Source organism: Salarias fasciatus, chromosome 17, assembly GCF_902148845.1.
Source record: "Salarias fasciatus chromosome 17, fSalaFa1.1, whole genome shotgun sequence".
Classification (NCBI taxonomy): domain Eukaryota; kingdom Metazoa; phylum Chordata; class Actinopteri; order Blenniiformes; family Blenniidae; genus Salarias; species Salarias fasciatus.
Window position 1 is genome coordinate 3845238 of NC_043761.1, and position 27407 is coordinate 3872644.

At 49.0% G+C, this 27407-nt stretch overlaps 3 protein-coding genes across 5 annotated transcripts in view; 1 reads left to right on the plus strand and 2 right to left on the minus strand.

Moving 5' to 3' along the window:
- The first annotated feature begins 637 nt into the window (after positions 1 to 637).
- On the plus strand, positions 638 to 5344 carry gnsa (glucosamine (N-acetyl)-6-sulfatase a). Its single transcript, XM_030113858.1, has 14 exons — positions 638 to 940; positions 1598 to 1657; positions 1731 to 1937; positions 2075 to 2140; positions 2220 to 2318; positions 2441 to 2608; positions 2724 to 2806; positions 2987 to 3105; positions 3196 to 3299; positions 3394 to 3495; positions 3989 to 4099; positions 4186 to 4296; positions 4374 to 4534; positions 4629 to 5344. The coding sequence occupies exons 1-14, from the start codon at positions 806 to 808 to the stop codon at positions 4702 to 4704; spliced, it is 1602 nt and encodes a 533-aa protein (XP_029969718.1). The 5' UTR covers positions 638 to 805; the 3' UTR covers positions 4705 to 5344.
- A 2548-nt stretch (positions 5345 to 7892) lies between these two features.
- On the minus strand, positions 7893 to 11938 carry LOC115404516 (adipocyte plasma membrane-associated protein). Its single transcript, XM_030113874.1, has 9 exons — positions 11863 to 11938; positions 10569 to 10673; positions 10373 to 10494; positions 9941 to 10042; positions 9692 to 9844; positions 9356 to 9471; positions 8989 to 9149; positions 8732 to 8927; positions 7893 to 8643 (listed from the first exon to the last, which is right to left on the minus strand). Coding segments are annotated over exons 1-9 (1167 nt in total). The 5' UTR covers positions 11865 to 11938; the 3' UTR covers positions 7893 to 8433.
- A 1373-nt stretch (positions 11939 to 13311) lies between these two features.
- rassf3 (Ras association domain family member 3) overlaps positions 13312 to 27407 on the minus strand; it is a 34190-nt gene continuing 20094 nt past the window's right edge. For all 3 annotated transcript variants that reach the window (XM_030113869.1, XM_030113870.1, XM_030113872.1), the window contains 5 exons: positions 19040 to 19147; positions 17824 to 17997; positions 17193 to 17280; positions 16346 to 16461; positions 13312 to 16268 (listed from right to left, as the gene is read on the minus strand). In XM_030113869.1, the coding sequence (XP_029969729.1) occupies positions 16119 to 16268; positions 16346 to 16461; positions 17193 to 17280; positions 17824 to 17997; positions 19040 to 19147 (636 nt within the window). In that variant the 3' untranslated portion in view covers positions 13312 to 16118. The remainder of the gene's footprint in view (positions 16269 to 16345; positions 16462 to 17192; positions 17281 to 17823; positions 17998 to 19039; positions 19148 to 27407) is intronic.

Sequence of the window (27407 nt, forward strand, 5' to 3'; positions counted from 1 at the left end):
TTGAATGTTCTCTTTTCAGGTATTTATATAAAGCTGACTGTTGAGTCCAAATGTCTCTGCAGGTCAACTGAGATTCAGTGTCTGCAACAGTAAGGTGGTATAAAAGATGGATGTACAGACTCGTAAGGTTGCATGATAAAATAATCAATTGTGAGAAAGTTAGTCAAGTCATGAAATGACAGAAGAAATTCCTTCAGGAGTTTTATAAGTTGCTAAAATCCTAACCTTCGAATGCTCTTTTGGTGACCTCTGATCCTTAAACAGGACAACAGACAGAGGACAAATCCAGGAGAAAACAACAACAGCCTTTACAAAAGTTACATCTTGAGTTATTTTAACTAAATTATTAGTATGCTGTGTGGAGCAACGCTGTAAAGACTCCTCCATAGCTTCAATAAAGTATTCTATTCAAAACTTTAGGACGTTTTAGAACAGTTTGTTATTAACACCATTATTATAATATTATTATGGTATGTAAAACTTTTTAATAACTTAGTCCAAAGAATTATAAACATTAACAGTCTTTTCTATTTGTATACGGTATCATTTCAAATGTTTCTATAAATAGATATGTTTTAAAGTTTGTTTATGTTCGAAAATTACGTCACTCCATCAGCTGATCCGGGCGTCACGTGACCTTCACACCCGGAAGCCTGAGCGGAGACGGGCCTGCGGGTTGATTCACGCCGACGCCGCAGTTTTCACGCAGTTCGGGCCGTGCGGAGCATCGGGACCGGGTCGGACCGGGACGGACGGAGGTGGACCGGGACGCACGGGTCCGGCTCGGCTCGGTTCGGACGCTATAATGGACTCCGCGCGCCGCTTCGCCTGCTGCCTGCTGATCTGCGTCAGTCTGTGGAGCAGCGGGGTGAAATGTTACCGGAGACCCAACATCGTCCTGATCCTCACGGACGACCTGGACCTCACCATGGGGGGGCTGGTAGGTGGGCCGCCGGCCGCTTGTTACGACACGTTAGTGACGCTCCTCGCCAAGACCGGTCTGGACCAGCTGACTGTCCTCATTCCCGAGACACAACATGTCAGCAGCCTGACCACACACACACACACACTTCAGATGTGTGTCAGTTCTTCCTCTGAGCTACAGGTTTCAGTTAGAATTTAAGACATTTTGTCTCCTGTTTTCTGTCACATATTTAAAATTAAATCTTTATCCAAGTCCAGAATCTGACCTCCACTGAAAAATCATGTTTTAACATTTTAATCTACAGTTTAGGCTTTACTTCCTGTTGGAAACGACCCAAACCAGCTCCAATTAAAGCCTGGTTCAGGCTTTATGTCTATTTATTATCTTTATCAATCATTACTCTGGATTTATGATCCTGTTTCAGACTGTGTGTGAAATTACCATAAATGCATCACTATTGATATTTGATGTTAGATTAAGAGAAATTACTGTTCTGAAGAACACATCTATTGATGCTAGATTCTTCTGTTTATTTTGTGTTTTTTACATGTTTGAAATAGAGATCGAATCAAATGTGATGTTTTGCAGTAACAAAAAGAAAAGGGGTCCAGTTTGGAGGAATGCAGTCGGGCCAGTGGTCAAACTTGTTTTTTTTTTTTTTTTACCTTGCAGACGCCGCTGAAGAAAACCCAGCGGCTGATCGGAGACGCAGGAATGTCGTTCACCAACGCCGTGAGTAGAACCGTCGGTGCGGCACGTTGCTGGGGGTGCTGTCAGGGTTTCCGTTAAGAGCTGGCTGTTTCAGTTCGTCGCCAGCCCGCTGTGCTGCCCCAGCCGAGCCAGCATCCTGACGGGGAAGTACCCCCACAACCACCGCGTGGTCAACAACACGCTGGAGGGCAACTGCAGCAGCGCCGCCTGGCAGAAGAGCGAGGAGCCGAACGTCTTCCCCGCCCTGCTGCGGAGCGCCGCCGGCTACCAGACCTTCTTCGCCGGGAAGTACCTGAACCAGGTGAGCAGAGACGTCGGAGCGAAGGAGGAAATCCAGCGAGAATCCAACCGACGACCACGATCCAGGCGTTTCTCTGTAATCTGAGCAGATTAACTGAATTCTGCAGACTGATGAGATTTCTGGTGTTTCTCTGGCAGTACGGACGCTCAGCCGCCGGCGGGCTCCAACACGTCCCTCCAGGGTGGAACTACTGGGTCGGACTGGTAAGACTGTAGAACCAGAGGTTACAGAGCATCTTCCTCCTCCATCAGACTGAAACACTCTCCTCTCTCGGGGTTTCAGGATCAGGACTCCAGGTACTATAACTACACTCTGTCAGTGAACGGGAAGCCTCAGAAACACGGAGCAGATTACAGCAAAGACTACCTGACAGACCTGCTGGTGAGACGGACAGACAGAGATTTACTTCTGAAGACATTTCCTTCTTATCTTTTACTTTTGTTCCTGGTGAATTCCAATGAAATAAAAATCAGACGGCTGACCTCGTCCTCCTGTCTCCTCAGGCCAACGTGTCTCTGGACTTCCTGCAGTACAAGTCCAGCTACCAGCCCTTCTTCATGATGGTGGCCACCCCGGCCCCCCACCACCCCTGGACCCCGGCCCCCCAGTACCAAGACCACTACAACAGCACCAAGGCCCCCAGAGACCCCAACTTCGACCACCACGGGAAGGTAAAACACACACAGACACACACACACACAGTAAATAAAGTGATGTGGTCTTGACTGAGCCCCCCCCCCCCCCCCCCTCGCTCTGCCCCCCCCCCCCTCGCTCTGCCCCCCCCAGGACAAACACTGGCTCATCAGACAGGCTAAGACTCCCATGGCCAACTCCTCAGTCGAGTTCCTGGACACAGCCTTCAGGAAGCGGTCAGTAGCTCCACCCCCGCCCCCCCAGCCCCCCCCCCCCCCCCCCCCCGCCCCCCCGCCCCCCCCCCCCCGCCCCCGCCCCCCGCCCCCGCGGTGGACTGAAGGGTGTGGGTGTGTGTGTGTGTGGGTGTGTGTGTGTGTGTGTGTGTGTGTGTGTGTGTGTGTGTGTGTGTCCTGCAGCTGGCAGACGCTGCTGTCAGTGGACGACCTGGTGGAGACCATCGTGCAGAGGCTGGAGGTCAGAGGTGAACTGGACAACACCTACATCTTCTTCACCTCCGACAACGGCTACCATACAGGTAGGAACACACACACGCACACGCGCGCGCACACACACACACACACACACACACACACACACACTCACAGCTTCTTCCCTGCTGCTTCAGGTCAGTTTTCTCTCCCGATGGACAAACGTCAGCTGTACGAGTTCGACATCAGAGTCCCTCTGATGGTCCGAGGACCGAAGATCAAACCCAACCAGACCAGCCAGGTACACACACACGCACGCACGCACGCACGTACGCACGCACGCACGCACGCACGCACGCACGCACGCAGCTCCTCACGCTCTCCCTGCGTCTCAGATGCTGGTGGCCAACGTGGACCTGGGCCCGACCTTCCTGGACATCGCCGGCTACGACCTCAACAAGACACAGATGGACGGCATGTCCTTCCTGCCCATCCTGGTGAGAAAAACGAGCGCACCCGGCAGCGGGGAGTCCACCCGGAGACACCCGGTCCGGATTCAGACTCTGTGAATCGTCGACCTGCCGTCAGCGGTGAGATCGTCCAATCAGAGACGAACTTCTCCCTCCGTCAAAAACACAAGATTTAAACATTTCTAGACACCAAACCAAAGTGAATCCAGAGGCCATCGATATATTGAACTCATATTTCATATAATGAGTTCATATTTCAGAATTCAAATCTCACTTATTAACCTTCAGGAGTTTAAATTCCGTGTCTTTGACAGAAACCATCCACATTTTTCAGGTTTTCATCGACTCTAAACTCAAATGTTGGACATCGCTTTAAATCTGCAATGTTAAAATCACCAAACAGCTTCAAAATAAAAGCATAACCTTATTCAAAATAAGAGACTGAAGTAGAAACAAATCCATGAAGATGTCGGAAGTAGGACTGAGTGTGTGTGTGTGTGTGTGTGTGTGTGTGTTACAGCACGGTCAGATGAACAGCAGCAGCTGGAGAACAGACATCCTGGTGGAGTATGAAGGTGAAGGAAGCGACGTGTCGATCCCGTCCTGCCCCCTGCTGGGCCCCGGACTGTGGGTACGACCACGACACACACCCGTCAACAGAGGCTGATCAATACAGAGAGGAATCAGTAATCTAACACCTGCTCTGTCCTCCTTCAGTTCTGTTACCCGGACTGTGTGTGTGAAGACGCCTTCAACAACACGTACGCCTGTGTGCGCACCGTCACCCCCTCTGTCAACCTGCAGTACTGCGAGTTTGACGACAACGAGGTAACCGGTCAGACATCGATACCCCCACCGGCGGGGTCGGCCTCCAGTGCTTGAGCCGGTCGTCTGCTCGCCCGCAGGTGTTCGTGGAGGTCTACAACCTGACGGCTGACCCCTTCCAGCTCAACAACATCGCCAAGAGCATCGAGCAGGAAGTCCTGGAGGAGATGAACCACCGGCTGATGATGCTGCAGTCCTGCTCCGGCGCCACGTGCCGGACCGCCGGCGTCTTCGACCCCAGGTGGGTTCCCAGTGCCACGGTCAGTACCGGTGTCCTGCACCGGTATCGGTACGTCGCTGATAAAATGCCTCCGAACCGTGTTTCCTCTTCCCAGGTACAAGTTCGACCCTCGACAGATGTTCCAGAGCCACAGCTGGAGGCTGAACAGACGGCGACAGAAGCTGAAGTGACGGGGAGGAGGGAAGGGGGCGGGGCTGGAAGGAGGGGGTGGGGCTACACTTCCTGCCTGTTTCCGGGACTTCCGGCGCCAAACTCTTTTCTACCAAAAGAACGAAGAAGGGATCAGCTGGTCGGGGGTTACAGTGCGTTCCCATGGAGACCGGGGGCCTTCCTCAGGTCGCCAATTCATCCGGTTTGTCCGTAGATGTGAGAAAGAGACAACCTGAAGGGAGACGGTCTTCTTTTTGCACTTTGCTCCTTCACATCACTTTAAATCAGTCTACATATCCAGATTGTTTCTCTTGGTTCTCATTATGTGGATACGCGATCAATTAGTCGACGACCTGTGACGTAGTTCCAGCTGTTGTTGCTTTCCAGCTGCAGTTCGTGACGACTTTGTGCCAATGAGACGAGCTCGGCGTGACGCGGCTCGTCCAGGTGAAATTTGCTGTTTGTGTTTCAGCTAACGGCGAAGAATCTGATCTGTGATCGACTCGTTGGACTGAAGGGGGGCCGACGCGTCTGCTGATGCACTTTCCGATCAGTCAGAGCAGCCGTGTTGGCGCCGTTAGCTTTCCTTTTCAAGCTCTTTTTGATGAATGGTGTTTCCGGTTTGTGTTTTTGTCCAAATAAAAAGATTCACTGAGAAGATTCTTGAAAGTTTTCTTCTTATTTCTCTGGGCCTGGAGTCGAAAAGTCACACTGGATTCATGTGAAAGGGCTGTCATGCTGCTGATGTACACTAGGTGGCAGCCTGACCCTAGACTTTGAGAGGTGAAATAAGGATTTCTGGGAGATTGTAACTGTTCCTCCAGATGTTTCTGAGCGACTCCAGGCACCATCTGGTGGTGAAAACTGGTACTGTGAGACTGACCAGGGCAAATTTAACCTGTTGACTGAGAATCAGCTTCTCTGAGGTTTAACCTCCACTGTTTTTGGTAACAGCTGGTTATTTGAGGTGACATTAATTCTGAAACACCGTGTTTGAGTTCACTCCGGCAAGTCAGAGAGTCCCTGGTCCTTTGGGTCGGGGACAGGTGTCTCACCGTTGTTTTGTCTTACGGGTCGAACAGCAGTGCAGAGTTCCCGGTCGTCTTGGAGTCCCTGGGAGGGGTGCTGGACAGCGCTCAGACTAAGGGCACCATTGTGCTCCTGGGGGACTTCAACACCCGAGTGGTGTTCTGTTATTGGACTTCTGTGGTAGCCACAGCTAGTCCATAACGAACACCATGTTCGAGCAGAGGGGGGTCCACAAGTGCACTTGGCACCAGGACACCCTAGGTCAGAGGTCGATAATCGACTGTGTTGTCATCTGACCCTGTGTCTCGGGCAGAAGGGTGAAGACAGAAGAAGAGCTGTCGACCGATCACCACCTGGTGGTGAGTTGGATCTGTTGGCGGAGGAGGAAACCAGACAGACTTGACAGACCCCAACGTGTCGAGAGGGAACATCTGATGGAACCCTCTGACAGCAGGGTTTTCAACTCCCACCTCCGGGAGAACTTATCCCAGATCCCGAGGGAGGCTGGGGACATTCAGTCTGAGTGGACCATCTTCTCCGCCTGCTCTGTCAAAGCAGCTGCCCGGAGCTGTGGTCATAAGGCTTCCGGTGCCGCCATCAATCTGAAGGAGGAGTCCTACTGAGTGTTGTTGGCTCGTGGGACTCCTGAAGCAGCCGACAGGTACTGGCAGGCCAGGTGGACTGCAGCCTGAGGGGCTGTGGAGGCACAAATTGTTGTCTGGGAGGAGTTCAGGAGGCCATGGCGGAAGACAACCAGTCGGCCTCCAGGAATTTCTGGTAAACCTCTGGAAAGCAGGTCTCCGCCAGGAGGTGGGGAGCTGCTGACCTCAACTGGGGATATTATAGGACGGTGGAAGGAATACTTCAAGGACCTCCTCAATCCCGTCGCCACGTCTTCCATGGAGGAAGCAGAGGCTGAGGTCTCAGATGTGGACCAAGGTCTGAGGTCTCAGAGGTGGTTGGTCAGCTCCTTGGTGGCAAGGCACCGGGGGTGGATGAGATTTGCCCCGAGTCCCTTAAAGGTGCATTAAGGAGTTTGCACGTTTTATGGCGAAACAGCGCCCCCTGCAGGCCTTGGGCGTAATGCAGCTTAGTGAAAAACTCGTTCCTGTGGCTCGTGTGCACGGAAGAGAGGAACTCCTTCCTCGCTCGTTTAGTAGCGCTTGAGTAAGATTTAAGTTTCTTTTCCCTGGTGGAGTCTGTGTGGAGCTGTGGCAGTGCTAGAAGCCAGTCTGTTCTGACTTTCTGGAAGATCCTGCTCAGTTGTTGCTCACTAAGCATCTGGCGGAGTAATGGCGGACAAAACGAAACCTAACTCCATCAGGCCAGCCGGAGCGCGCATTACGTCATTGCTTTCAAATTCTCCCCCAAAAAATTCTGGTGCTGGACCGACACTGCAACTTTCAAGTGACAATTTAGCGCTGTTAGCGGTACTTAAAATGAATATGTCAGGGCGCATTGTACACATCATTAAAAATGTCTAACATATTTATGGTGGAAAATAAGTATTTTTAAGGTTGAAAACCTCCTTAATGCACCTTTGAGGCCCTGGATGTGCAGGGACTGTCTTGGTTGACCCGTCTCTGTAACATCACGTGTCGATCAGGGACAGCACCTCTGGATGGACAGACCGGGGTGGTGGGTCCCCTGATTAAAAAAGGGGGACCCGAGGGTGAGTTCCAACTCCAGGGGGATCACACTCCACATTGCCAGCAGTAAGTCAGACCTGTATCTGGTGCATGTTGGACTCCAGCAGAGTTTCCCCTTGTCCCCGGTTCTGTTCAGATTAAAGGACAGATTTTACAGGTGCGGCTCGGGGTTGGAGGGGGTCTGGTTCAGTAAGACCAGGGGCTGTAGGGGGGCTGGTTTAGTGACCACAGGATTTTTAAGTCACATTTTAATTTAAACAAAACACATTTTCCCCCTAATAATGTTTAATAATTAATTAAATTTCTTTTTTTAATATTTCACTGTTCTTGGATACATATCTGAAGTATAAAATGTCTCATGATGACGATATTATAGATTACATATTTTTTTGACGGCAAAGACATTAAAAAGCAATGTGAATATATAAATATATTTTTTTAAGTCGATCTCAAAAAGTCACTGATTTCTGTTTTTTTGTTCCTTTAAATATTTATTGAGATCATAATGTCAAAAAAATACACTATTTTTCAATATACAAAAAAACAGAAAAAAAAACTGGATGTAATTTCTCTTTGCTGACTCGAAAACATTGAAATCAGACATAAATCACATTTCAGTGTTTTGACTTTTCCTCACTGGACGAGAGATGCTACTTTAACGGTTTCTATTCTTCATGATTAATTGATCGTAGCAGTTATCTCTACATTAATTGAACCAGATTAACTCTTACAAAAAGATTTATTTAACCTCTCAGCATGTCGAGTGGTGAACGTCTGGACTCTTCTCCACCTTTAAAACCATGAAACTGATCTGATTTCACTAAACGCAGTAAGAAGAGCAGATTTAAAGAACAGAATTAAAACAGTTTCTTCTCGAAAAACAACTTTCAGTCTGGTGAAACGTTCCTTCAGAGTTAAAGTCTGAACAGACTCTAGGATTAAAACATTCCGTCTGTTCGGCAGATGGTCGTCACGCTGCAAGTCTTCAGATAAACAATCAACAATCAATCACTAGTTGTGGGAAAACATGAGTTCTGACTGCGCGCTGCGACTAAAATGTTAGAAACATTTTTACCGCCGGTCACTCTCCAGCACGGGCAGGAAGGGCAGGTCGGTGCTGCCCAGGTAGGTCCTCCCCCGGTGCTGGAACACGTCGCTGATGGCCCAGGTCAGGCGGCCCTCGGGGTCGTGCAGTGACCCCACGACCTCCCCGTCCGGTCCCAGCTCCAGGACCAGAGCGTAGCGCGGCAGCAGCAGGTTGTACCAGCTGAGAGGAACCAGCTGCAGACACAGAGACAGGCGACGTTTCAAACCGTCCGCCTGCAGCTCCAGGCAGGACCGCCGGGGGCGCCGCTGCGTCACTCCTCACCTTGGCCAGGAAGCGTTTGAGCGCCGGGTACGGAGCGATCAGGTCCAGGAAGGGCGGCAGCGGCCTCCGGAAGCGAGGCGTCGTTATGCCGACCAGGAAGGTCCCGTGGTCGCTGAGGCGGATGTTGTCGGGGTAACCGATCATGTTGTCAAGGACGACCTCCGAGGAGCCGGCCTGAGGTCCCTTCAGCCAATACCTGGACACACACACACATCAGCAGATTGTGTGTGTGTGTGAGTGTGTGTGTGTGTGTGTACCTCAGGATCCGCCCCATGCTGGTCTCTGCCAGCAGCAGGAAGTCTTCGTCCGGCGACAGCGCGATGCCGTTCGGCATGAAGAGCGAATCCAGCAGAACGTTGACGGTTCGAGTCCGAGGATCGAAGGAGAGGAGACGACCGAGAGCGTTGAGCTCGATCACCTGGAACACACACACACACACACACACACACTCTGACCTTACTTCTGCTCCACAAGTGTAAAAAGCCTGAAAAGAAAAAAATTATTTTTGATTGGAAAATCCAGGATTAAACCTGCCCCTGATTGGATGATCCTGAATTAAACCTGCTCCTGAATGGAGGATCCCGGATTAAACCCGCCCCTCCTCCCTCCTCTTCCTGGTCTCACCTCCAGTTTGACGTGTCTTCGTCCCCAGCGACTGGACGAGTCGGTGAAGTAAATTATCCCGGTTTGGGAGGAAATCTCCAAACCGTTGAGAAAAGCGAAGGGAACGCCGCCGGCGCCTGAGAGGACAACAGAAGAGCTCCAGCTGTAATCTGATTACTTTGAGATCCAGGTTACACAATGATGTGTGTGTGTGTGTGTGTGTAAATGTCTCCTCCTCCGCTTAGATTAAGAATGATGAAGGGTTTAATGCCCTCAGTTTAGACTTGTAGGTCCACCATATTCCCTCAGTGGAAGCTGGGATTATGCCCTCAGTTCTGACTGGTAGGCTGAGTTTACCCTGTGAGTTGGCCAGCAGGAGGGTCTTCTCTCCGCTGTGGGGGTCCACGCTGTGCAGACCCAGGTAGGAGTCGGCCACGATCAGCTGACCGCCGCGGTCCAGACGGACGCCGTGAGGGCGGCCGCATAGCGGCTCCAGGTCAGAGCTTCTGCCTGCAAGCACACACACACACACACACACAGAGACACACACACTTCAAAAACAGCGTCAGAGTTGTGTCCTTGAGTTTTAATTTGAAAAACTCGAACCGCATTCAGGCAGATTCTGTCCCATATGTGTGATGAGTGTGAGGCTGTCATCAGGACCGATCCGCCACAGCTTCCCGTCCACCGTCCCCGTGTACACATTACCTGAGACACACACACACACACACACACACACACACACACACACACACACACACACACACACCACTGGTTTTGTGCATTTTATGTAAATCAGTCTTTGTCACTGTATTAATTCGAACTTGAGTGATGAAGCCTTTAATTTCATCTCTGAGCTACAGTTTGCTTCCACTCTCTTTTCACCGTCTCGCTGGTTGATCCTCCTGTTTCTCTTCCTTCTTGATATTTAAATGTTTTTTTAATTAATCTAAACTGTAGCAGAGCAGAAACATGTGAGACTTTGAGCCCTGAAGCTGAACGCAGCGTTCTGATCGGCTCCCAGCGAGGCCGGCTCACCGTCCTGGTCCGCAGTGAAGGATTCTGGTCCGTGCAGCTCCCCGGCGAACAGCCTGCGGCCCGCCTGCAGCCGCGTGTTGACGGCCAGCGGGCCCTCGAGGGCCGGAGGAGGCCCCTTCAACCTGAGGTCAGGGGTCGGAGGATGAAGCTTCTCTCCTCGTCAGACTCGTGACTGAGATGAAAACCAAACGCTCACCGGTGCGGCTTCGGGTCGATGGGAGACGGCAGCAGGTAGAGTCCAGCGGAAACAGCCAGCAGCGCCACCAAGAGGGACCGCCTCCAGAACCCGAGCCAGGAGAACCTGAGGCAGGGGAACCAGGCAAGGGAAGAGATGAGATTAATACTCAATCACACTGAAGTGCGTTGATCTGCCTGCAGCTCTCATTCAGACATATTTTAGCCATTTAATCCTCTTCTAAGAACGACCCTCAGAGTTTCAGTACATCTCCTGAGAAGATAATAATGTGAACATTAATATTAAAATAATGATGGATTCAGTTCATATCGTTCGGCTCGAAGGTTTTCTTCCTGACTGTCATCAATGAAAATCACCAGTTTGGAAGAAACTAACTAATGAAAAGATAGAAAAGACACTTTTCTGCATGATGATGTAAAAAAACAGGCATTTTACTGCAGAGCGGTTCAGTTCTGCTGCTATCTGCATAGGCTGCAGTGACCTTTGACCCTGTGTGAGAGCTCTCAGGTTTCTAATGAATCCTTCATATGTGAAGGAAAACACTGAATGCTGATCTGGTGTGTGGAATCAGGAATAAAACTTCTTTAAATACAGAAACTTCAAATTTGAAAAACTTCAACACTGAAAACAGAAAAAAACGTGTTGCTGCTGTGTCCCATTTTACAGCCACGTTTCTTTAAATATAAACTCTTTATCTCATCACTGCGTTCACGCTGTGATCGACTTTCATGCTTCGTATCTCCAGAAAGGCTTAACTGATAAGAGACGCACAGAAAACACACTTTAACCAGAAGTATTGATCAACCACAGGGCCCTGAACGCACCATCACAACACAGACTCACAAACAATTAAAACTAAAATCAAATAAAGAAGTTCTTATTACGAACGTCACATAATTTTAATCCTAAAATCTAAAAAGATTTTTTAAATTAGAATTCTGATTTTCAGAACATTTTGAGGGCATTTTTTGAGGATATTTGCTAAATAAAGTCATAAAACAGACAACAGAAGCTCCTGGAAAAAAAAAACATTTAAAGGTTTTAAAAAGGTTCTTAAATCTCCAAACAGACATTTAAAAGTTTTTTAAAACCCCTTATGTCGAGGTCAGTGAAGATTAGAAGCATTTTTTTTTTTATTTCAATGAGATTTTTTGACGCTTTTCCAGCTCGAGCGGACACTGCCAAAATAGAATGCTCTTCGGAGTGCTTCCGGTGAATTTCCGGTGACCTTTGACCTACTTTGCGAACTATTAATTCCCGATCAGAAGCAATCAAATCGAATCTTTTGACTCACATGTCGATCAGCTCTCCGCGCGCGGCTCCTCCGGCTCGTCCACAGCGACTCAAACCTCCGCGCGCGCTCACGCTGCTCAAAGGGGGCGAGCGCGTCCTGCGTGGACCTTCACAATAAGAGCTTCTCCGTTTCCAGGAAAAACCTCAGAAATGTGAAACTGCCTGGGAGAGATTTTATGTAGTTTTGTCTCTTCAGAAAAGTTTTCACGTTTTTTAATTAGTACAAAAGAAACTTTCAAATCAACTTTTAAATCTCAACTTTTAAATCTCAGTTTAAAATCAGAAAACTTTTCCTTTTGGCTGAATTTAATTTATCGGATTAATCAAACTCTCCATAAAGTCTCAGAATCAAAAGACTCAGAGGGATCAAGAGTTGAAATTTAAATATCAAAAAGTTAATATGAAAGTACAAAACAGATTAAAAAATAAAATGCTTCAAGATGGCTGAAAAAAATGACGAAAACCTCTAAATATGTAAAAATAAAACTAGCAAAAGAAATTTGTAACTGCTGAATATGTCAAAAAATGCTGAAACTCAGAAAAGAACAAAATGGGTAAAAATGGTTCAAATAACTAAAATGGTAAAACTGCAATATTAAACAGCTAAAACTGTACTACTGTTTAGAAAGAAGCTAAAACAGTTTATTAAATGGTTAGAAAAGGCTGAAACTGTTGGAAAATGTAAAAAAAAATGGATAAAGGCTAAATACATTACAAACAAAAATGTTGCTGCAATAGTAAAAGCTGCAAAAGACTTTTTACAGAGTTAAAGTCGAAAATTCCTGAAATGGTTAAAAAGTTGAACAAACTGCAAATTATGTCAAAACAGCTGAAACTGTATTTAAAAAAATTGCCAATTAAGCAAAAAATCTGCTTAAGAAGGTTAAAAGAATGATGATTTTTTTTTTCCTTTGAAAGAGGTTCAAGCTGTTTCCTGTCTGGGCTGAAGTCCTCCTCAAACCCCCCCACAACCCCCCCCCCCCCCCCCCCCCCCGGGGTCAGGCGGAGGACAGGAGGAGGAGCTCGGAGCTCCACTGTGTTCCAAACTGCTCAGACACACAATAGAAAGTGGACAGAACCAAATAAAGAGCTTTGATCGCTTCAGCAGCAGAAGGTCGATTCAAAAAACACTCAAATTATGGAAAATGGTGAAAACAGCTTCAAAACAGAAAGATTTCAAAAAAGTTTGAAGGTTTAAACAAGTAAATAAATGTAAATATTGGTGGAAAACATCTAAAAAAGGCTCGAACACTTGTTATGTGAATAAACCATATTTTAAAAAAGCTAAAACTGTTCCGAATGATGATGAAGATTGTTAACTGGGGCTTTTAAATCCAATAATCTTCATAACGTTTCATTTATAAGGTTTAAAATGTTTTTTTAAACCAGATTATTTGACCTCTGACCTCAAACACACCAGAAAACCTGAAAACACACAGACACGACGGAGCAGTGGAGCTTTGAGTTTTATTGGAGGAGTTCGACCTGCAGAGGAAAACAGACGCCAGGCTGGAAAAACAAAGGAGAGACGAAGAGGGCGTCGTCCTCCAGGGGCCGGTTGCACAAAAGAAGGATTCATTGATCCAGGATCAATGACTCAGGCTCATCTGATACAGAACCAGAGGGTTCAAATGAAAACCCGTGTTCCCTGAACTCATTAAAGTGCTCCGAAAAAAAAAAAAAAAGATTTCAAACATTATCTGGACAGAACAACTTTTTTAAACAAGTGCACAAACTGTTCACATGGAGATGGAGGCAACAAAGACATGACATTCTTCAAAATAAACTTCACTGACAGATATTTCAACTCAGTCTTTCTAATATTTTTAATTTTTTTGACATTTCTTGCAAAAACAATTCAGAAAATCCCAAAAATTTTAAGATAATTTGTTAATGTTTCATGTTTTTTACAATTTAATCTTTTTTTTCGTGTTTATTTTTCAAAACATTTATTTGCTCTTTCCAAATTTCAATTCTGAATTATTTCTATGGAAACTTGTATAATTTGAGGGATATTTAATATTTGCCGGTGAAATTTCTATGTTTTGAAAGATTTTTGTTTTTTTTTATTTTAGCAGCAAAAAAGTGAAAACAGTTTTTGAACTCAGTGAAAATGATGTAATGAATAAAAAGACCAAGTGGAAATCAAAAAAACAAATGAGTCCGATAACTGAATGTTGTAATTTTTAATTTTTATAAACCAGAAAAAGAGAAATACCTGGATGCTGTAAAGCTTTACTTTGAAGGACTACATTTCCCATGATGCAACACAGTAATAATCTTCCATGGACTCTGATAATAATCCAGACATTTAGCTTAATTTCCCTTTAATCTCACAGTTTGTCGGACTCCAGGCTTCGTGTTGCGTCCGGACGATCAGCCAGTGTAACTAACGTCAAATAAAGTCCGTCATGACGCGAAAAACCTTGAAATAAACTCTGAATGTAGATTTGTGACAACGCAGTTCGCTCCTCCGGGCCTCACCGGAAACACGTCTTTGGTTCAGTTTGAAGAAATCTGACACATAAAGAGAAGACCATCAGTTTGACCACTAGATGGCGCCAAAACACGGCAAACAGGAAGTCCTGGCTGCTCTTCTTCCACTAAAGCTGAAATAACTCCCAGCATGCTTTGCAGTCTTTCCTGTGGACGTCCGCCTGATTCGGTCCGCTCCTCCACCTCTCCCCTCACTTCCTGTTTCCACTCATCTCAATACTTCCACTTCCTGGTTCCAGTCTGAATCTCACCGGTCTGATCGGAGGTCAAAGGTCAGATCGATTAAAGCCTCATTCGACCCAGAGTGACGTTTGAAACCCTCCCGAGCAGAACCGGACTCCTTAAAGCTGCTTTCTTTGGTCGTTTTGATCTCCACCTCCTCCTCCTCCACCCACTTCTACTTCCACCCACCTCCTTCACCTTCACTTTTCCCCTAAAGACTAAAAACCTACTGAACCTGAACTCTGGGCCGTTTCGAACCCCCTGGACCCCCTCTGGCAGGACGGAGTCTGAAATGAGCCAAAAGTGGTTTAGAGATGAAACGTTCATTTTAAAATAGGAAGTTATTGCTATAATTTTCTTTCCTCACAAACTGACTTATGATAAAAACCATAAAGAAACTCTTAAGTAATCATAAGTGATGATTGATTAAAAAAATACAACAAAAATATTTCAGTTTATTAGGATTTTTTAAAAATAGAAATTAAAAAAAAATCTTCAACGATAAAATATCTTACTACTCAATAAACTTTGATTTTAAAACCAGGAAAATATTAAATAAAATATCTGAAATATCAATATCAATAATAACCTGAACTATTTCAATAATGTTTTAATAAATCTATTTTGCTATAAATTCTCTAAAACTATGAAATAAATATAAAGTGAATTAAAGTGAAGATAAACTGGTGATTATAAATAAAAATGTTTTTCTTCCTTTAAACTATATAAAAATAGTGTGAATTTATATCATTTGTTACTTTATCATAATTTTGTTCACATTAAAGAATAAAAAGAAAAAAAAACATTTTAATATTTAAATGTAAAAAAATAAAGCGTTTGGCCCATTTCAGACTGCGAGTGTGTGTGTGTGTGTGTGTGTGTGTGTGTGTGTGTGTGTGTGTGTGTGTGTGTGTGTGTGTGTGTGTGCGCGTCATCTAGTAGTCAAACTCTTCTCCGATTGTTCCTCCGCCTGTCATATAAAGAAAAATAAGACTGTTAAAAAAGCCTCAGAATAAGGAGGAGCTTCAGCACATAAATTAAAACGAGAAAACAATATTTACAGACAATGAAAACAACTTAAATAAAATAAAACCATCTGTTTAAAGCCGCAGTCTGTCAGCTTGAAGGTCAGGAATCTGAAGTTCAACCGAGGAAAAGAAAAAACTGATTTCATCTTTCAAAGCAAACAGTGTGGAGCTGCTCACTGCTGCCCCCCTCTGGATCCCTGTGGAACTACTGCAATGACAAACGGCGTCTTTAAAGGACGAAAAAGAGGAGGAGTCGGGGGGGATGAGGGGGGTCCGATGACTCCATGAATCAGGAGAGAAGAGGGTTGTGAAGGATGAACCAGTGATTTTGGCACGATGAGTCAATCTTTGGTATATTTCAGCTCTGAGAGTTCATCCCTCCACCCAGAGCGCCATCATCCCTCCGTCCAGAGCTGATGAACCGCATCGTCTCTCATGAGTTCACATCAAGGTTCACTGCCGCCCTGTGCCTGTAGGGGGCAGCCGTTCGGTACGGGAGGGGGCGGAGCCTCTAAGACGGCCCCCTTGCCTCTGTCAGCGCCTCCATCAGTCTCTGCCTGTAGAGGGCGTAGCGGCGAATCACCGCCTCCCTCTGCTCCTCCTCCTCCTTCTCCAGGATCCGCAGGAAGTTCCTCAGCTCGGGGATGGAGAAGGCGTCCCACTGAGGAAGAGGAGGACGAGGATGAGGAAGAGCGTTGGAGTGTTTGATAGTGTGTGTGAGTGTGTGCGCGCGCTCACCATGACCTCTCCGGTCTGCTGCTCTCTCAGGACGAAGCTCAGCGTGTCGGGGTCGGGGCCCGCCATCAGACGGAGGAACAGCGGCTGCTCGCCGTCCGCCAGCTTACACACGTACACTGCAACACACACACACACACACACACACACAGTTTGTGCAAGTTCTTTTTCATCCCTATACACTTACTTCCTCCTGCCCAAAACAACTGGTGGACACTAGACCCGCCGCCACAACAGACGCTCGTCACGGCGGCGCAGTGCGGGGATGGCGGTCTGTGCGGGACGGCACCAACGGTCCCGACCCTCACCCGAACCGCTGCTGAGCAGCTGTCTGGAGCCTGTTAGACCGACTATTCTGAATGCCAGAGCGCCGTCCGCCCGACTGCAGAACCGTAGTTACATTCGTAAATTTCGATTCTCCTCGTGAACTGAGCGCAGTCTGAACATGAAGCAGAGTCAGAGACTCTTCATGTTCCAGCAGCTCGATAAAGCCTCCGGACTCCGCCGTCACTCCTTTCATTCTGTCTCCGTCAGTCAGGACGCAACATTCCCTCAAACAAATGAATCTCCATGAAGTTTAGTGAGAAGCCAGTCAGATGCTTCAAGCTGCAGCCTTTCATTCACACGAGGCCTGTAATCTGTTTTTAATCTGTAATCTGAGACCAGAGCCGAAGTGAAAGATGATCTGGGAGCATCGAACCTCCAACAGCTGCTTCAGTCTGGAGGTGCTGTATTTATACACACTGCACGAGTGTTATGTGTGTGTGTGTATTCCTGATGAGTCGTTATAGTGGGGAGAGCCCTGTGGACACGGGGACACACACCCACACACACACACACACAGTCTCACCCTGCTCCTCTCTCCGGTAGCGTTTGTACAGGGCGTACTTGGCGGGGTTGTCGGCAACAGTGAACTTGTTCAGCAGCGCGACGATGACCTGGAAAGAAAACAATAAAACGCAGAGCGGACTCTGATCAATAACTGAAGCTTCAGGAGTGTGTTGTGTGTGTGATTCATGCTGTGATTGACGTGATTGGCGCTGTGATTCATGTTGTGATCAGCTTCCTGGAAAATCCCAGTGCCCAGCTTCACACTGGCCCGAGGGACCGAGCTGTGAATGAGTGAATGAGTCAGATTTTCATCATGTTCAGCATGCAGCATTACTGGTTTGTGAGCCTGAAACTTGACTCCTGCTGCTGAAGCTGAATGAAGACGTCAAGCAATACTGGACGCGGCGTATGGAGGACCTTTTACCGGTGCTCTGTGCATTGTGGGAGCTGATACCGGCGTGGTATCGGTGCTTCCCGGAGCCTCGGTGAGGATGTGGTGTTGCGGTGCGGTCAGTGGACTGACTGCAACCAAAGCAGCAGCAGCAGAACTCTGACACACCGAACCCAGCAAACCTCCAGGTAACGAAATTAAACTGCTGTCAGCACACTCTAATTCACTCAGTGTGTGTGTGTGTGTGTGTGTGCACCACCTGTCGGACTGTGTTATTGGAGCTGATGTGCAGCGTGTTGCTGACTCCTCGGGGCAGATAGAAGGCCTCCCCCATCACGGCCCCGCCGGGCCCCCTCGGGCCCCCCCGCACCGTCACCGGCCTCCTCAGGTCCATCTGGACTTTGATGAACCCGGTGTACACACCCGTCGATCCCTGAAAGAACAACGGCGGACGAAGGAGCTGGTGAGGCACAGAGGCCGCTTCCTGCAGGGATTCAAACCAGGGTCCCGCAGCCGAGCCGCCCACAGAGGAGCTAAGGAACCATCAACTGGACATGAGTTCTCCTTATTGGAAACAGTCAAGATGTGCCCTGCTGGCTGATGTGGCCATGCGACAGTGGAGCGCCCTGCGGGCCGACGGTCCCTCTCACAGGAACAGCGTTCAAACCTCATGACTGCACATGGAGCTGCAGCAGCGTGAAGCTCTCACTTCCTCACACGCTGAGTGGAAACAGGAGCCAAACACCAGATGCTGGAAATAATTGAACTTCCTTTTAGAACGGTGCCGAGTTCCTCAGTTCCCGGTGTCAAACATGAGGACCGTGGGCCAAAACCGGCCCAACGGAGGCTCCGATCAGACCCGATTCCCAAGAAACGGTAAAAAAACAAGTTTCTTCAGAGTTTTGGACACAACAATACAGATCGGTGATGCTGCCATGAAAGCTAAGCTAACCGGCTGCTAACACAGTAGCATCAAAGGCACGGGAGAGTTGGGAAAATCACCCATAATGCAACAGCTAGAGGAGAAGTCAAAGTGAGCTTTATTGTAAATTCTGCACCGTCTCACTTGTCCTCCTGCAGTGTAGACGCATATCAGCCAGAATAAAAAGTGAAGAACACAGATATAAATCTCCCACATTAAAACTATCAACCACACAACGCTCCCAACATATGAAGCAGGGCCAGGAGAACAAAGAAAAACAACCCCTGTACATAGAAGGGGGGGTGGGGTGTGTGTGGGGGTGTGTGTGGGGTGTGTGTGGGGGTGTGAGGGGGGTGTACCCTGGAGGTTCTGTTTCTCACCGACACCTTGAACCCCAGAACATGAAAGCTGAGCTGGAGGTGATACAGACGGAGGAGTGAAGGTGAAGCAGCAGAACAATGGCAGGAACAGAGTGATGCGAGCGCTGAGGAATGCTGGGAGCTCGGAGGGAATCGAACCGCCCCCTCGGCAGACGCGCCGCTCCTGAACTCACCAGGGTCATCTTCAGGTGGTCTGTAGTCCGAGAGTTGTACTGATCGATCCTCAGGCCGATCTCCTCCCGGCTCAGCTCCGTCCTCAGCTCCCTCTCTTTCTCCACATCCTGAGGAACAAACACCAGGTCAGAGGAGAACACCAGAACCAACACACTGCCAGAGGAGGACGGCCCTATTTCATCTATTGATTCATTAAGACCCGGTTCTGCTGGAAACCCTCCAGACGAGCTCTGACAACCACAAAGACCCCGTTTCCATGACGACGATCCAAATGAAAACGCATCGATTTTTCAGTTTTGTTCCAGAAAAGTTTAGCGTTTCCACATCAACATTCTGAAACCCTAATGCAGTTCCCCGGTCCGTCCACTAGTTGATATAAGTTGATAGTAGATATAACCACGGAGAACGACACACTCTAAACATTAACAACGCAGAACACGGAGAACAGAGGAGTACCTGTTCAATGACTGAGCGTCTTTGTCGTGGAAACGGAAACATAAAAGCTCCCTGAAGACGGCGCATTCCAGTGCAGAGGTTCTACTTTCTTTATCAAACGTTCCAAAGTCAAGAGCTTCATGGAGGCTCCGTGTGACGAGGAGGAAAAAGAGCCACGCAGCAGATTCCCGATATCATGACACACTGTGTGAACAGAGACCGACGTTCTCTGGAGCCGAACGTATCTGAAAGCGTGACACACATTTCACAAATCCTCCACTTCTGACAGAACCGGGAGGGCGAGGATGAAGAGTGTGACACCGGGATTTCACGGTGTGTGAAGGGATGCTGGAGGGGAACCGCCCTCGGCGCTGGAGGCTCCACACTAAAACACACCTTTTAAAATCTGTGACAGCCTCGTGCTCAGCGAATGACTTCTAATTTTAGAGGAAAACGTCCTGCTGGAGGAGGAGCTGCCAGTGAAAACACAGAGCCGGTTCAGCTGGAGAGGCTGGAGGCCACGTGGACACACACACACACACACATATGTGTGTGTGAACCGCGGCAGAGGCTTCGCTGTGTGTCCGCGGTGGAGCATAAATAACTGCAGAAGACGGAGAGCAGCTGACTGACAGATGTGCTCACATCTGTTCACTGCAGGCTGATGCCAGGCGTCTTCTACCTTAATCCCACCAGGATTAAAGAATCTGTAAAAAATTGTAATTTCAGTCTCATGAAGACACGGAGGACATCGTGATCAGGAAGAGAGCTCTGCTGGGCTCAGAGATGGTCAAGAAGCTTTGAACTGGTAGAACCACGACTCAAATCAGATCCTCCCACGGCTCCGATCCTCCGACCCTCATATCAGATCCACACATCCTCATAAATCAAGCCAGGTGTAAACTGTTGGGCCCCCGGCTCCAGGGTCCAGGTTCTAGGTTCCTGTGATTTGAAGGTGAGCATCATCAGGTCCGTCGGAAGTTTGCACGATCTCCCTGTGGCCTACTCCCACAGTTCAGAAGAAGCTCTTCCTGGGGTTCAGACCTGATGCCTTCGGGATGTGCAGCGTACCACAAGGACTCGACTTCCCCGCCGGAGCCGGTGCTTACATGGGCATAACGCGGCTCTGCTGCTCAGCTATTAAAAACCACTCAGTCACACTCAGTGCAGAATCCAGGGAGGCTTCAGAGGCACACACACCCTTTTATGGAGAACACACACACACACACACACACACACACACACTGCTCGGGGGGGGGGGGGAGACGAGGTGCCAGTACGGCATGAACGCACCCTCCAGATGAGGAGTGTAGCACTGATGTGTGTGTCCTCTGACCGCCACGTAGCGACCAGAGCTGCCAGATGTCACGACTCTAGAGCGAGCTGCTCCGCTCTTCTGTCACACGCAGATCTACGTTCAGGCTGAGAATCCCGGCGCCCACGCTCCTCGGGCCGCTTCCGACGTTGACCCGGACCGTGTTTCATGATCACAGCTGACCTGAAGCATGCGCAGGTCACCCCGGTCTAAGCTCATTAACAGGAAGTGGCAGGTAAGCAGATTACCTGGTCGCACAGAGAGGCGAGGGGAGTGGGGGGGACACACACTCTGACAATGTCGTCATCTGTGTGCACGTGTGTGTGTGTGTGTGTGTGTGTGTGTGTGTAGTGAGGTGGGAAGACTTCAGGACAGCAGGCAGAACCATGGGATGGGCGCTGATCCACGTGCGTCCACTGAGAGTGCCAAGAGCTCATTTCCAGAACTGAGAGGGTTAAAACGAGTCCCAACAAGCAGCAACACACTGAGCTCATGTTCCTGTTTCAGATCCTCCCGCCGAAGCAGGACCAGGGAGACCGGACCCATCAACAGCTCCAAAACTATTCCACAAACAGTCACTCTCAACGTCTTGTTCGTCGTGATCCACGTTAATCCACCAACACTCTTCCTTCAGTTTCGTTTAGCATGCTCTTTCCACTTTCATGCTACTTGTGTAGCAATAAAAAAAACAAAAACTCAGACACTCTCAGAGAAGAAGAGGAAGAGGAAGATTTCTATCATTCTTCATCATCTCCTGATCTCATCTCCAGAAACAGCTCCTCTGTTCACGTCCACTTTGTTCCTGCCCTCATGTCTTTAATCACACACACCTGCAGCATTCCTGTCTTTGTTTGGCTCTGCCACACCGTCTGCACCCCCCCGGAAAGACATGACGTCCCCCCTCTGTGTGTGTGTGTGTGTGTACTCCAGGCAGACTAAACATGATGATCTAACTCGGGCCTAACCTACTTTTTTAGGGACTTGAAAGTCCAACTTTATTTCTGTTCCTGTGTTCAGTTTAATGATGAAAGCGTCCATAACGGCGCCGTGACGTACGACAGCCGGAGGATCCCAGAGGACAGCTCGGTGACAGGCAGCAGTCATTTAAACGGAGAATAAAGAAGATGGAAATAATCCCCATTTCTGATCATTCTGGAACCTTAGTTCTCCTTTAAGATGTGTTTTCTCTCTGGGGTGGTGCCTCGGTGACCCCCCCTCCACACCCTCTCTCAGTGTTGCTTCCTCTGGACTCCGTGGGGGGAAGTGGAGGGCGGCCACACCTTTCCTCTCGGCATTCCTGCTCTAGCGGGCACAACACGAGCACGGCGGCTCATTAACGCTGGAGAACAGCTCACACCTTTCCCTCTGCCGACGGACACAAACCCTCTCTGGTCCCGGAGTGGACCGGCTGACGGACGCTCCTGTCTGCAGAGCGCCGTCTGACTCCCGCCGAGTCCACAGTCAGCTGGACAGAAACTGCTTATTCAGCAAACAACATGCTGCCCCATAAATCAGGATTTCAGAACTTTTACAGACAATCTGCTGCACTGACAAGAATCTGTACAGCCTTGTTTTGAGCTTTTTGTCTTCATGAAATTATAAATGTGAACGATAATGGAACTGTAAAGGTTATAGATCAGAGCAGGAGGAGAAACAGAAGACGATACAGACTTTCACTCTTCAGAGCCTTCAGGCACAAACCGAAACGTCCGAAGAGGAGAATCCACCGGAAACACAAAGTCAGCCTGACGCCTCATTCACGTTAACCACTCTGAGTGAAAACGCGAAAGGTAGCGCTCCAGCTGAGCGAGTTCTGGAGGCTGCAGGCTAAACCAGTCAGACCACGTGGAGACACGGTTCGAGTCCAGCGCAGTGGAGTCAACCAAACCTGCAGCCCTGGTCCTGACACAAAGGTGATGAAGAGGAGGAGGAGGAAGAGATCACAGTGAGTCAGAATGAGTGAGCAGAGGTGATGAAACCTGGGACACTGATCACTGCCACCGTCAGGACTCTGTCCTCATCTCTCCTGTTTCTACAAGACAATTCCACTTCCAACACTCAGAGAGCAGCTGAGGCGGCGGCATATTTAGACACCGTCGCTCCACGGCCTCCACCGCCCGTTCTTTCAGAACCACTCCCAGACGAGTCCATCCACTTCATTCAGCCACACTGAGTGAAGCAACACGGCAGCCGGACCTGACGAGTTCATGACCCAGTGACCTGCGGAGCGACGTGCCACTCCTCCACAGCACTGAGGTGATAACCAGGGGTGTGAACACGCACTCACACACTCGTCAGCTCCGGACTCTCGTGTTTACAGCATGAGCAACACCTCAGAGCATCTCAGTCATGTTTCAGGAATCAGTGTTTGTGTCGAGTTTTGGATGAAACGAGGCTCAGCCAGCAGCCGGCGTCGCGCTCGCACTCAGCCCCGTCGTCTGAGCGTCCGTCCGGTCCAGGTCCAGCGAGTCTGCAGGCCGTCTCCTCAGAGTCATCAAAGAAACGGACTGAACCTGGCTGCAGTGCGCAGGCTGACAGTCTATTAATGAACCGAAGTTAAAGGAAGAATGTAAACAAAAGAGGAGGAGGAGGAGGAGGAGGAGGAGGAGGAGGAGGAGGGGGAGGAGGAGGAGGAGGAGGAGGAGGCATGTCCAGGCCTGATGACATACAGTACACTGCTGATCAGACTCATCCTCGATGCACGCCTCCACCTTCATCTGCTGAAACCTGAACGGAAAAACTCGTGAAGGACGTCACTTAAAAAACTTTTGATAAAATTTCAGCTCAGCGCTGCGTCTTTGAAGGCCATAACGCTCTTCACTCCATGAAACTTAAACAGAGCCGTCTCTCCTGACGGATGGATGTTGAACTACAGGGGACGTTACCATGGCGACGCTTGGTCTTACAACATAAACAATCCGGCTGTCTGATAAAAGAACCTGAGAGACGTCCTGCTGCCAGCGTGGAGATAAGTGACAAGTCACGACGTGGTCGGACCGGCCCGTCGCCTCGGCAACAGTGGAAAACCCCACACACGCACACGCAGACACACACACCGGGTTATTTGACACGCGAGTCTGAGTGTCTTTGTCCCGTCATTATGTGGAAACCCGCCATTACGGCGTGTTGTGGTGCATCTGGAACGCCGTTTACTGAAGCTGTGTTTAATTCACTCCTTTATTATGGAGGTTTGAATGTTTTTACTCTGCTGGTGTTGGTGGTGGTGGCGGTGGGGGGTGGGGGTGGGGGTGGGTAAGCGAATGATTCCAACAGCTGGGCACGACGGCGACGCCGACGCAGGAAGATCGCAGAACAGATGACCTGAAAGGAATCAGCAGAAAATGTGCTGATCTGCAGGAGTCACTGTTGGTGAGAAGAATCCTGAAGAAGCCTGGAACTCTCAGGATTTCATCCATCGAAGTGACGCTGCTCAGGCTCCATCACTGGCGTCTTTAGCCAGAGAACAGCGACCCCCCCCCAGCAAAACTCGGAGCCCCGGCAGAAGGTTCCATCTCCAGCGGCTCATTTATCTTCATCTGACTCCCACTTTCTCCTCACACTTCAAACGGCGGCGGCGGGCGGGGGGGTCGGCGTGCTGCGGTCTGGACACGGCGGCGTCCCGGAGATCACAGCCGGCCCAAACTGCTCCCAGATGAGCTCTTCAATGAGGACGCCGTCTCACAGCTTTCTGCACACGCTCCGTTCAACTTCCTGTAAACAGCTCTAATGATCCAGCTCGCTCCTCTGGAACCTTCTGGTGAAAGTTGGATGTTCACACATACACAACTTGCAACTGAAAAATTGGGTGAGCGGCCAGACGGCGACCGGTGAGCGGCCTTTGCGACGGCTATGATGTAATACCCAGACAGCCGCACACGGTCAACATACATACTGCGAGTGAAGCCGAGCGGCACGAGACACACAAACAGGAAAGACTTCTCCGTTAATGATCTCCAGAAGCAAGGACACCGCTCCATCCCGCCGACCTTTGACCCTGTGATATGAGGCCACAGGTGGCTGGAGGACCTGTACAGTCCAGGGTCTGCTTAAGGAAGGAACTGCGGTTCTGATTATCGGGACGGGAACACTCGGTTCTGTTTCCACGTTTTACGACCGATCCCGACGCGGCGTATTTACAGTCTTTTCTGCTGACACACATCTCCGTCTCCATGACGCAGGTGGCTCGCTTCAAAGGAGCATTTATCCTATTATACAACACAACGCCGTGCCGAGTGTGAGGCCCCTGTGCGAGTGTGTGTGTGTGTGTGTTTCCAGGCATAAAGGCTCTCCGGGTGTGTTTGGAGAGATAGCACGGCCCGCGCGGCGAACAACAACATCGGTCAAACGTTTGGTTTGGATCTGCAGAGCGCCAGAGGAGGAGGAGGAGGAGGAGGAGGAAGAGGAAGAGGAGGAGGAGGAGGAGGGAGTTTCAACAGGAGCTTTGTATAACCTGCAGACGGCCTGCCGAGGACAAATTACACACACACACACATACCGTCAAAAAAAAGAAAATGAAAATGAACTTCACAGAATTCACCTGAAGAGTGTTGCCTTAAAGGTTAAAGGTCGCCGCCACACTCCACCCGAGTCATAAAAGTAAGAGGCGAGTCCCTGTTTAGCAGATAAACTCCACCGGCTGTGACTACGGTCGGCATGGCAGTGAGGCAAGGGTCAAAGGTCACCTGAGAGCACTGAAAGCAAACACACACCTGGTGTGCCAGGCTGCGGGAAGACCGACTTTAACCACAGAATGTCACTGTGTGTCCTAAAAGGTGTGTATGAGCTGTACATGTGGCGCAGCGGAGAGCTGGGTGACCTCGGTGGTGTGGATACAGGATGCAGAGCTGGGAACAGACGGAAGACACTGAATGGACAAGGATGGGGGGGGGCAGAGAGAGAGAGAGGAGCGTAGGAAGGAAGTGTGGAGAGGGGGAACGAGGGAAAGGATTCACGTGGAGAAACAGCGGCGGACTTTGGGAGAAAACACCGCGTTCTGGCGTGTTCCACGTCCACACGGCAACGCTTTGAAAGCGATGTGCGTCACCATGGAAACGACAGAACCGGGTCTGGAAAGGCCCTGATTTTACCCAGCGAAGCTCCGAAAAGTCCCAAACACTCGGTGGCGAGGAGGAAACCAGAAAGAATTCAGTTTAAAGAGCCGAACCCGGTGAGGCTGGGCAGGATTCCAGCTGAGTGAGAGAGAAAGCAGCTGGGCGGGGCTGAGGTGAAGTTAGAAAAGACCGACAGGCTAGATGAGTATCTGCCCCGTCCATCCGGAGACACCCCCCCCCCCCACCCCATCACCCCCAAGATAAAAAACATGCTGCTCCTCCAGACAGATAAACTCGGCTCGAAAGATCAAGTCAACAGCAGACAATAACCTCTCAGTCAAAAGAAAACAACACACACACACACACACACACACACACTGTCTGGAAGCCACTGAAAGGAGCAGACTGGAGGGAAACACACACCTGGAGGAGGACGAGGGCAAACAGGAGGAATGTGCTGTTAATACGGTCAGACTGGAGCTCACGTCAAAGTGGTGAGACCAACTTAATGCAATGTCTACATCAAAAATACAGTTTTCAAAGTGAGAAATAGATTAATAATGACTTTAACAATTAATCTTTAGTTGTCCCTACAATAATCAAGATTAATGCAATTAACCCCGACAGCCCTACACACACACAAGAACACAATGAAACTTCAGTGTTCTCACTTGAAACAAAGCGTAAAGGAGCTTTCAAAAAGATAAATCCAGACTGAAATTATAAACTCTGCTGCAGAGCCGACAATCCATTAGGATGATCTCTGCGCACACACACACACACACACACACTCGTGACCTGGCTACAAGATATCAGGTAAACATGTGATCGAGTTGCTGAGTTTGGAGATAAGGACATAATGATAAATGGCGGCCGTCAGAGAGCAGAAACACGCCGTCTGTTGACTCCTTTCCTCCACACGATAAATCACATTTCTAGAGCAGAGACACACACTCTGTCACATTTCAGTCTTTTCATTGTATTTTTCACAGAGATCCAATCAGCAATCAATCTTGACACGCGCTCATTTTTAATATTTGTGCTCTCAATAAACTGGTTTGGTTCGCCGCTTTCAGGACGCTCCACAGTTCAAGTTCCAGGAAACGTGGACAGAGCAGCTCGTCACAGATTAGCGTCTTCACGGTAAACTGGGTGTGCTAGGTGGAGTTCCCACTGGAGCGCAACACACACACACACACACACACACACACACACACACACACACACACACGGAGTCAGAGAAAACCACATGACACTTTCTGAACCGTGGAGCGAGGCGAGGCTGCAGGATGAGCTCCACCTGACAGCCGTTACCGGTCCTGAACCGGGACACCCTGACCAGGCCGCCAGCGGGGAACCGCTCGGTTTCACCAGTTCTGATGTGAAGCTGCTCACAAGTTAACGAAAACTACCCAACCATCCATCCACACAATTAGAGATGGCTATGTCACTATGGTCTGGTTGAAAGAGGAAGTGAAAACTGCGATCACTTTACATTCTCTGATCTGTGAAAGAAAACTAAAATGTGAAAGTTTGAATTAAGAGTAAAATTAACTTTTCCCTTAT